Genomic DNA, 12,144 nt, shown 5'->3' on the forward strand with positions numbered 1-12,144 from the left:
TTACGGCCGTCCAGTGCGCACAGTGTATGAAATGACGGACGTCCAGTGTGCACTGTGTATGAAATGACGGACTACCAGTGTGCACAGTGTATGAAATGACGGACTACCAGTGTGCACAGTGTATGAAATGACGGACTACCAGTGTGCACAGTGTATGAAATGACGGACTACCAGTGTGCACAGTGTATGAAATGACGGACTACCAGTGTGCACAGTGTATGAAATGGCAGCCGTCCAGTGTGCACAGGGTATGAAATGACGTCCGTTCAGTGCTCACGGTGTATGAAATGATGGTGGACCAGTGCTTACAGTGTATGAAATGACGGCCGCCCAGTGCACATGGTGTATGAAATGATGGCCGCCCAGTGCACATGGTGTATGAAATGACAGCCGTCCAGTGCGCACAGTGTATGAAATGACGGCCGCCCAGTGCACCTGGTGTATGAAATGACAGCCGTCCAGTGCGCACAGTGTATGAAATGACGGACGTCCAGTGCGCATAGTGTATAAAATGACGGCCGTCCAGTGCACACGGTGTATGAAATGACGGCCGTCCAGTTCGCACGGTGTATGAAATTACGGCCGTCCAGTGCGCACAGTGTATGAAATGACGGACGTCCAGTGTGCACTGTGTATGAAATGACGGACTACCAGTGTGCACAGTGTATGAAATGACGGACTACCAGTGTGCACAGTGTATGAAATGACGGACTACCAGTGTGCACAGTGTATGAAATGACAGACTACCAGTGTGCACAGTGTATGAAATGACGGACTACCAGTGTGCACAGTGTATGAAATGACGGACTACCAGTGTGCACAGTGTATGAAATGACGGACTACCAGTGTGCACAGTGTATGAAATGACGGACTACCAGTGTGCACAGTGTATGAAATGACGGACTACCAGTGTGCACAGTGTATGAAATGGCAGCCGTCCAGTGCTCACGGTGTATGAAATGATGGTGGACCAGTGCTTACAGTGTATGAAATGACGGCCGCCCAGTGCACATGGTTATGAAATGACGGCCGCCCAGTGCACATGGTGTATGAAATGACGGCCGCCCAGTGCACATGGTGTATGAAATGACAGCCGTCCAGTGCGCACAGTGTATGAAATGACGGCCGCCCAGTGCACATGGTGTATGAAATGACAGCCGCCCAGTGCTCACGGTGTATGAAATGACGGCCGTCCAGTGCGCACAGTGTATGAAATGACGGCCACCCAGTGCACATGGTGTATGAAATGACAACCGTCCAGTGCTCACGGTGTATGAAATTATGGACGATCAGTGCTCATGGTGTATGAAATGACGGCCGTTGTCTGCCCTGACGCCACACGTCTGCCCTGAGTGGGTTCATTCTTCAGGGAGATGGCGGAATCTAGCAAACCATAGAATGAAGCCTATAGGAGCAGCCGAGATCCGTGCAGCCGCCAGAGTCCAGGAGTGGGTGGGAGCTGCAGGATCCGCGGCAGGTGTTCTGTGGGAATTGCGTAGTGTGCACATACCCTTACGCTCTGCTAATGACCTACGCCTAACATCGATCTTAATCAGCACCTCTCCCTCCCGTCTCCAAGATTTCACCCGAGCTGCAACAGCTCTATGGACTTACATTACCCAGGACACCCAAAGCTTCACACCTGCCCTCACAGCACACCTGTACAAGCAGCTGATCCGGTTCTGTAATCTGTTTCCCCCCCCCCCACACACATATATACACACGCGTACATATACATACACACACGTACATACGCATACATATATACATACACGCATACATATAAACACACATACATACATACTGTATACATATATACACACACGTACATACTTATACACATGTGCATACACATACACACAAGTACATACATATAGATACACAAACATACATATACATACACATGTACATACATATACACACACGCATATACATATACATATACACACACACACACGTACATACATATACATATTCACTAGAGATGAGTGAACCTGGAGCATGCTGGAGTCGAACCGAACCTGAACGTTCGGTATTTGATTAGCTGGGGCTGCTGAACTTGGATAAAGCTCTAAGGTTGTCTGGAAAACATGGATGCAGCCAATGACTATATCCATGTTTTCCACATAGCCTTAGGGCTTTATCCAAGTTCAGCAGCCGTCGCTAATCAAATGCCGAACGTTCAGGTTCGGATGGACTCCAGCTGCTCCAGGTTCACTTATCTCTAATATTCACACATACACACACGTAAATATATACATACACATGAACGCATACATACACTGCATACATACTCACACATACATATACATACACACACGTATACATACATAAACACATACATACATTTATATACACACATACATACACATGCCAAGCATTAAGCACTTAGACCTATAGCATGTGGGCATTGGTCAGTGACTGGTCCTTACCTGCACTCTCCTATGTATATAGATGGTGGGACCATAGTAACAATGAAGCACTCTGCCCCTCAGCCATTTGTCTCCATCCTCTCCCCATAGTGTGTAAGTCCTTGGGGTCAGGCCCCTGACTCCTAATGTATGGCTGATAATTATATGTAGATCTCGGTAATGTCTGACCTTTGTCCCCCCAGAATTGTACAGTGTGGCGGAATCTGTTGGCACTATGTAAATAACTATTATTATTATTATTTTGTATAGACCTGTATAACAGTTGATACCAGTTGAGCTATGAAGCTTTTTTCCTCCGGAGTGCCCCTTTAGTAACAGTAACTTGCTGCAGTGCTTCAGCAGCTGTTTTGTTTCTCTTTCAGCGCCCCGGAGTCTGTATGGGACATATCTGTCACAGGTTGGAGCACTGAGACCTTCTTCATTCTCCACCAGGTATTACAGCCAGGGAGGGGTCACATTTACGTCCTGACGAGAGTTTATTACATATACATGTATGTTTATTTCCTGTTATAGAAAAGATCGCATACATAATAATCAGCGCAGTAAATGTTCATATAGGGGAAATACACGATAAACACAGCCCTCCGACTGAATCCCCCAGGGGTCTAATGCCTTATACAACATGTACTATAACAGTCAGGAGTACTATATCACATGTACTATATCACATGTACTATAACAGTCAGGAGTACTATATGACATGTACTATAGCAGTCACATGTACTATATCACATGTACTATAACAGTCAGGAGTACTATATCAGATGTACTATAACAGTCAGGAGTACTATATCACATGTACTATAACAGTCAGGAGTACTATATCACATGTACTATAACAGTCAGGAGTACTATATCACATGTACTATAACAGTCAGGAGTACTATATCACATGTACTATAACAGTCAGGAGTACTATATCACATGTACTATAACAGTCAGGAGTACTATATCACATGTACTATAACAGTCATGTACTATATCACATGTACTATAACAGTCATGTACTATATCACATGTACTATAACAGTCAGGAGTACTATATCACATGTACTATAACAGTCAGGAGTACTATATCACATGTACTATAACAGTCATGTACTATATCACATGTACTATAACAGTCAGGAGTACTATACCACATGTACTATAACAGTCACATGTACTATATCACATGTACTATAACAGTCAGGAGTACTATATCACATGTACTATAACAGTCAGGAGTACTATATCACATGTACTATAACAGTCATGTACTATATCACATGTACTATAACAGTCAGGAGTACTATACCACATGTACTATAACAGTCACATGTACTATATCACATGTACTATAACAGTCAGGAGTACTATATCACATGTACTATAACAGTCAGGAGTACTATATCACATGTACTATAACAGTCATGTACTATATCACATGTACTATAACAGTCAGGAGTACTATATCACATGTACTATAACAGTCATGTACTATATCACATGTACTATAACAGTCATGTACTATATCACATGTACTATAACAGTCACATATACTATATCACATGTACTATAACAGTCATGTACTATATCACATGTACTATAACAGTCAGGAGTACTATATCACATGTACTATAACAGTCATGTACTATATCACATGTACTATAACAGTCAGGAGTACTATACCACATGTACTATAACAGTCACATATACTATATCACATGTACTATAACAGTCATGTACTATATCACATGTACTATAACAGTCAGGAGTACTATATCACATGTACTATAACAGTCATGTACTATATCACATGTACTATAACAGTCAGGAGTACTATACCACATGTACTATAACAGTCACATATACTATATCACATGTACTATAACAGTCAGGAGTACTATACCACATGTACTATAACAGTCAGGAGTACTATATCACATGTACTATAACAGTCATGTACTATATCACATGTACTATAACAGTCAGGAGTACTATATCACATGTACTATATCACATGTACTATAACAGTCAGGAGTACTATATCACATGTACTATAACAGTCAGGAGTACTATACCACATGTACTATAACAGTCACATATACTATATCACATGTACTATAACAGTCAGGAGTACTATATCACATGTACTATAACAGTCAGGAGTACTATATCACATGTACTATAACAGTCATGTACTATATCACATGTACTATAACAGTCAGGAGTACTATATGACATGTACTATAGCAGTCACATGTACTATATCACATGTAATATAACAGCCACATGTACTATATCACATGTACTATAAGGGTACAAACTCACTTGACGTATTTGCTGCGTGAATCAGTCTTAAAAATAAGCAGGCAAAACGCAGGTTGGCTTTATACAATTGTTCTACGTTAAAATACGCAATTGCGTATTTTTGAAGCATGAAGCTTGTTGTTAGCAAAGCATCAGTTGTTAAAATACGCAATTGCGTATTTTTGAAGCGTGAAGCTACATGCGTTTTTCGCACAGGTTGTTAACAACTGATGCTTTGCTAACAACAAGCTTCACGCTTCAAAAATACGCAATTGCGTATTTTAACGCAGAACAATTGTATAAAGCCAACCTGCGTTTTGCCTGCTTATTTTTAAGACTGATTCACGCAGCAAATACGTCAAGTGGGTTTGTACCCTAACAGTCAGGAGTACTATATCATATGTACTATATCACATGTACTATAACAGTCAGGAGTACTATATCACATGTACTATATCACATGTACTATAACAGTCATGTACTATATCACATGTACTATAACAGTCAGGAGTACTATATCACATGTACTATAGCAGTCACATGTACTATATCACATGTACTATAACAGCCACATGTACTATATCACATGTACTATAACAGGAGTACTATATCACATGTAGTATAACAGTCATGTACTATAACAGTCACATGTAGTATAACAGTCACATGTAGTATAACAGTCATGTACTATAACAGTCACATGTGTACTATAACAGTCATGTACTATAACAGTCACATCACCAGGCTAAGCAATGTCCACAATGATTTTGGTAATTGCCTAGATTTCTATTAGACTAGTAAAGATTGTTAACGGTTGCTGCTTGTTTTTTTACAGACCCCAATATAAGCAATGGCTGGCTATTTAAAAAGGTGGCAAGCGGCCGGTGATGTCACTGAGCCGGCGGTGCAGGAGAAAGGCAGCAGACATAGAGAAAATGAATGTGGTAGTCAACATGGCCGCCAAGCCATAGGTGGCTCACAGGATCCTAAGATATCAGAGATTTGTTCCCTTTGCCCTAGGAGTGTACACTATAACCCAGATGTGGCCTCATTGTTTAAGGAGGGTCATGGTGGATCAGTGGCCGAACGACCTCCAGATGCCAAGAACTATACATTGATAAGTCATCTAGATGTGCAAATCAAACACCTGGATAGTGGTGCCGCGTCCACATCCTTCACAGAGTCCGACCGTAATATCAGGAAGGAAGAGATCTCAGAGTGTAACAGCAAAGGCAAAAGACCAAGTAAACTCCTATCTAGTGACAAGACAGAAGAAGGAGATTTATCCAAGACAGTCAAACCATCTCTCTGTCCAACAATGTCCTCTCCAACAACCAAATCAGAACGTTCAAGAAACTGTGAAGAAGCTTCAGCAAAAGTAGATTTCTCAAAGAACGATCAGCATGCCGACAGTGTACAAGCCGTATCACTTTCAGCTACAAGGCCAAGAAAAGTACCAGAACAGGAACTGCTCATTAGCCGATTGAGAGTCCGTCATAGCAAAGTCCTTCAGTATAGACAAAATAAATTACAGAGTAATGAGACAAGTTCTATTGTGCATCCGAAACAGATCGGGATAGGAACAGCGACCCAAAGTTGTGACTCACAGATAAAGTCTTATTCTTCTGTCAGTCCAAGGACCAAACCATCAGACAACCAGTCATCACGCAATCAACCATCAGAGAGTCAATCATTGGAAAACCAATCATCGAACAATCAACCATTGGACAGTCAATCATCGGTCAGTCAGTCATTGAACAATCAACCATTGGACAGTCAACTATCGGACAGTCAATCAATGAACAATGAACCATTGGACAGTCAATCATGGAACAATCGTCAAACGGACAGTCAATCATCGAATAATCAACCATCAGACAGTCAATCATTAAAAAATCAACCATTGGACAGTCAATCATCGAGCAACCAACCATCGGACAGTCGGACATCGAACAATCAACCATCGGACAGTGAGCCATTGAACAATCAACCTTTAGACAGTCAATCATCAAACAATCAACTATCGGACAGCGAATCATCTAAAAATCAACCATCAGACAGTCGGTCATTGAACTATCAACCATTGGACAGTCAATCATCGAGCAATCAACCATTGGACAGTCAATCAATGAACAATGAACCATTGGACAGTCAATCATGGAACAATCATCCAACGGACAGTCAATCATCGAATAATCAACCGACAGACAGTCGGTCATTGAACAATCAACCATCGGGCAGTCAATTATTGAAAAATCAACCATTGGACAGACAGTCATCGAAAAATCAACCATCAGAGAGTCAGCCATTGAACAATCAACTTTTAAACTGTCAATCATCAATCAATCAACTATTGTACAGTCAATCATCGAACAATCAACCATCAGACAGCCAATTATCAAACAATCAATCATTGGACAATCAATCATTGCGCAATCTGCCATTAGATAGTCAGCCATCAGGCTGTCTATCATCGAACAATCAACCATTGGACAGACAGTCATCGGACAGTCAATTATCGTGCAATCAATCATCTGACAGTCAACCATTAGCCAGTCAATCATTGGAGAGTCAATCATCGGACAAGCAATTATCATGCAATCAACCATCGGACAGTCAATCATTAGACAATCAATTATCGCATAATCAACCTTTAAACAGTCAATCATCGGACAATCAATCAAAGAACCAACTAAAAAAAAATACAGGAAATAAAATCCCTGTCAAAGAGTTCTGTTGTGCACTTAGTCGCTCAGCCTATATTATAGGAGAACAACGTCAATGCTCGTGCAGATTTAAACATGGACTGGGCTACGTAGTAAGGTCTTCTACTGTACGACAGCTTGCTGTAGAGCTAGGGGATGTTTGTGTGGTGAAGGATCTTTATAATAGCACCCATATTGTCCAGACAGAAAGCACGTCCTTGACACAGTTGAAGACATCTGTTCAGCCAGTAAAAAGAGGGCAACCACGTAAAAAAAACTGTAAAGACCATTGTTGCAACAAAGAGGAGATGCAAACATTCACTATGAGGAAGACACCAGTTCAGCCAGTAAAAAGAGGGCGACCACGTAAAAAAAACTGCAAAGAACATTGTGGGAACAAAGAGGAAGCGCAAACATTCAATATGAGGAAGACACCAGTTCAGCCTATGAAAAGAGGGCGACCACGTAAAAAAAACTGCAAAGAACATTGTGGGAACAAAGAGGAGACGCAGACATTCACTATATTACCAGTTCAGCCTGTGAAAAGAGGACAACCACCTAAAAATACTGGTAAATCAGATGGTAAGTGTGAAGGGCATAGCCGGAACAAAAAGAAGACCTACACGTACACCATGAGGAAAAAATCTGAAGAAGGAGGAAGAACAAAAGAAGAAGAGGGTCAGCCTTTAAAAGGGGAAGATGAATCACCTTTAAATTCACCTTTAATTTCTGAGATGCATCTAAAGAAACAAACAGATGTAAAAAACATAGCTCCAAATTCTGATATCACTGAGGTATCTGTCCCTAAACACCCTCTTAAAGAACCATCGCTGATGTCCAGCGTTGGCCAAGCCCATCCGGATAAGAATGTGCCAAGCTGTGACCGTTTCAAGCTTTACTCTGGAGCAGTAGACTCTGATAGATCAGCAATAATACTGGATGTAGCACCAGGCTGTAGTACCTCATCTGGATATGGTGAGAAAGATTCAGTTCAGTCTAAACAAAAGAAATCCACAGGCAAAGAGGACAGATGTTTGACTGTAGATGAATCGGGAAACACTGGACGTGTACATGGTGGTGTTGTATCCGAAGCTTGGAATAACATGTCTTCTGAGCCATACATCCATGGTGATGAAGAATGTCCGCATGAGTGCACAGAGCAGCTTTCCAAACTAACAACCCAATTTCCACTAGGCATTCAGTATATGATTACAGGTAGGACTTCAGAAGAAACTGGGGTGAAAGACTATAGTGAGAAAGTTATGGACAGCTGTCCTGATACTGTGGAGAATCCGATCCAACAGTATGATGAGGAGCAGAGTGTGGACTCCATGGAAAGAAACAAGAATGCTCTTCACAAGGCAACAGATAAGATAGCCGACAAGGCACAGAACCATGGATGCAGCAAAGACTTTTGTTGTTTATATGGCGGGCCAGCCGATGTTCATGGACACCAAGCTAAGTCACGTATAACCAGTAAACCAGCTAGTAATACAGAAGCACAGTACATACCAGGAGACAAACCTGAGTCGCCTTATAAGACTATACAAACACTGGATGACACTAAATCCAGGGAAGGTGCCTCAAGTGACAATACAAAAAAGATTAAAAAAAGTCTTCAAATGCAGAAAAAGGATAAAAAAGATGAATTTGTGCCTCCAAAAGAGACCAATTCCTCCACGGCAAAAACATCTGACCTGGATCATGTCCGCTCTGTATCTGGACAAGACCTTAAAGTTCCCGCTCAGATGTCAGAAGTGGAAACCAATAACCCTAAACGTCATCTACCAAATTATATGGCGAGGCCAAACAGCCTGAAAAGATCATCTGTTCCTATGGTCGGATCCGCCGGGGTATGGTCAGCACTATCTGACTCTTCAGAGCAGACTGTTTCATTTGGAAACCCTTCATCTCTAATGGCCGAAAAAGATCACAGCAACTTACCAGGCGAAAATCTAGCAAAGAACATTTATCAAAGCACAGAGAGGTCCCCCAAGAAGTCACTCACTACTTACACTCATCGAGGAACTAACCCAGGATCTCAGCCGAGGACATCAGATGCCGAATTCTCACATTTTAATGACACCTCAGTAAACAAAGGGATTGAAGAAGCATCCGGCATGGTGAGTGAGGACTGTACCGGAAGGCTTCAAGACATCCAGAAGGAAACACAGCAGGAGAAGATGGGGCAATGGATTCATCCTGAAGGTGTGAAGCGTTCTTTATCGAGGATGAGGTCACCGTTTTCGTCAGCCACCTCATCCATCAGACAGAAGGAAAGCTACAGTCGCCATTACTGAAAAACTCAATACAAAATCTATTTACACAATTATGTAGAAAAAAAAGTGTCTCCGGCGACGTCTAATATAGAGATATGGAGTGTGGATGGTGCATGTGGGTAGTGGACTCCATAGAGTGTGGATGGTGCGTGTGGGTAGTAGACTTTATAGAGTGTGGATGGTGCTTGTGGGTAGTGGACTCCATAGAGTGTGGGTGGTGGACTCCATAGAGTGTGGATGGTGCATGTGGGTGGTGGACTCCATAGAGTGTGGATGGTGCGTGTGAGTAATAGACTCCATAGAGTGTGGGTGGTGGACTTCATAGAGTGTGGATGGTGCATGCGGGTAGTACACTTTATAGAGTGTGGATAGTGCATGTGGGTGATGGACTCCATAGTGTGGATAGTGCGTGTGGGTGGTGGACTCCATAGAGTGTGGATGGTGCGTGTGAGTAATAGACTCCATAGAGTGTGGATGGTGCATGTGGGTGGTGGACTTCATAGAATGTGGATGGTGCGTGTGGGTGGTGGACTTCATAGAGTGTGGATGGTGTGTGTAGGTGGTGGACTCCCTAGAGTGTGGATGTGCGTGTGGGTGATGTACTCCATAGAGTGTGGATGGTGCGTGTTGGTGATGGACCCCATAGAGTGTTGGTGATGGACCCCATAGAGTGTGGGTGGTGGACTCCATAGAATGTGGGTGGTGGACTCCATAGAATGTGGGTGGTGGACTCCATAGAGTGTCGGTGGTGGACTCCATAGAGTGTCGGTGGTGGACCCCATAGAGTGTGGGTGGTGGACTCCATAGAATGTGGGTGGTGGACTCCATAGAGTGTCGGTGGTGGACCCCATAGAATGTGGGTGGTGGACTCCATAAAATGTGGGTGGTGGACTCCATAAAGTGTCGGTGGTGGACTCCATAGAGTGTGGATGGTGTATGTGAGTAATAGACTTCATAGAGTGTGGATGTTGTGTTTTGGTGGTGGACTCCATAGAGTGTGGATGATGTGTGTCAGTGGTGGACTCCATAGAGTGTGGGTGGTGTTAGGCATGTTTCGAACCTGGTTAGTATAATGTGTGATGGGTATATAGTTATATATATATATAGTATAACGTGTGATGGATATATAATATATACTGTATAATGTGTGATGGATATATAGTATAATGTGTGATGGATATATAGTATAATGTGTGATGGGTATATAGTTATATATATAGTATAATGTGTGATGGATATATAGTTATATATATAGTATAATGTGTGATGGATATATAGTTATATATACTGTATAATGTGTGATGGATATATAGTATAATGTGGGATGGATATATAGTATAATGTGTGATGGGTATATAGTTATATATATAGTATAATGTGTGATGGATATATAGTATAATGTGTGATGGATATATAGTATAATGTGTGATGGGTATATAGTTATATATATATAGTATAATGTGTGATGGATATATAGTATAATGTGTGATGGATATATAGTTATATATACTGTATAATGTGTGATGGATATATAGTTATATATACTGTATAATGTGTGATGGGTATATAGTTATATATATACTGTATAATGTGTGATGGGTATATAGTTATATCTACTGTATAATGTGTGATGGGTATATAGTTATATATACTGTATAATGTGTGATGGGTATATAGTTATATATACTGTATAATGTGTGATGGGTATATAGTTATATATACTGTATAATGTGTGATGGGTATATAGTTATATATACTGTATAATGTGTGATGGGTATATAGTTATACATATTGTTATATTGTCTGGTTGTTAATATAAGCAGTTTCCAGTTTTAGCTCTTGTGTCTGTTACATTTTCATGTTTTATTCTCTTTCTCCCCTGTAATAGTATATAACAATCCGCTCTTATACTATTATTCCTCTCAGCACTTACTATAAGATGTGGAGCTGACAGGCCGCAGAGGTGGGCATGGAGATGCTGAAGCCATCACTTACACCAATTATTTACTAAAACACTGCGGCCTGGATCAGTGACCAGGACAGGAGGCGTTGTGGCACTGTGTAGTGGTAGTGACCTGTAATTGCAGCCCCGCCCCTTTACAGTGACCAGGACAGGAGGCGATGTTTCACTGTATAGTGGTAGTGACCTGTAACTGCAGCCCCGCCCCTGTATAGTGACCGGGACAGGAGGCGTTGTGTCACTGTGTAGTGGTAGTGACCTGTAACTGCAGCCCCGCTCCTGTACAGTGAATGGCAGATGAGCTGCAGTATCCAGGTCCGGCCACTACACAGTGAATGGAGACAAATAGTGTAGGTGCTAGACAGCTAATTGGCGTGGGTGGCGGGTGATGGCCCCCACAGATCAGTCTATTTTGGCTATAAAACCCCTTTAAGTGGAGAACCCAGAAGTCAAAAGCCTACCAATCATATCCCTAC

The 12,144-nt window shown here is 41.8% G+C and overlaps 1 protein-coding gene across 3 annotated transcripts; it reads left to right on the forward strand.

Annotated features, from left to right (window-relative positions):
• Nucleotides 1-1,190: 1,190 nt before the first annotated feature.
• On the forward strand, nt 1,191-11,400 carry LOC138772653 (uncharacterized). Of its 3 annotated transcripts, none has more exons than XM_069953192.1 (3): nt 1,191-1,477; nt 2,795-2,864; nt 5,560-11,400. In XM_069953192.1, the coding sequence occupies exon 3, from the start codon at nt 5,575-5,577 to the stop codon at nt 9,727-9,729; it is 4,155 nt and encodes a 1,384-aa protein (XP_069809293.1). In that variant the 5' UTR covers nt 1,191-1,477; nt 2,795-2,864; nt 5,560-5,574; the 3' UTR covers nt 9,730-11,400. The 3 variants fall into 3 exon arrangements, with proteins under 3 accessions (XP_069809293.1, XP_069809292.1, XP_069809291.1); XM_069953191.1 differs by lacking the exon at nt 1,191-1,477 and adding an exon at nt 2,224-2,648; XM_069953190.1 differs by lacking the exon at nt 1,191-1,477 and adding an exon at nt 2,224-2,525.
• Nucleotides 11,401-12,144: the final 744 nt, after the last annotated feature.

Source organism: Dendropsophus ebraccatus, chromosome 14 (assembly GCF_027789765.1).
Source record: "Dendropsophus ebraccatus isolate aDenEbr1 chromosome 14, aDenEbr1.pat, whole genome shotgun sequence".
NCBI classification, from domain to species: Eukaryota; Metazoa; Chordata; class Amphibia; order Anura; family Hylidae; genus Dendropsophus; species Dendropsophus ebraccatus.

Coding starts and splice junctions, on each gene's coding strand:
- LOC138772653 (XM_069953192.1), top strand. CDS start 5,575: ATGGCTGGCTATTTAAAAAGGTGGCAAGCGGCCGGTGATGTCACTGAG.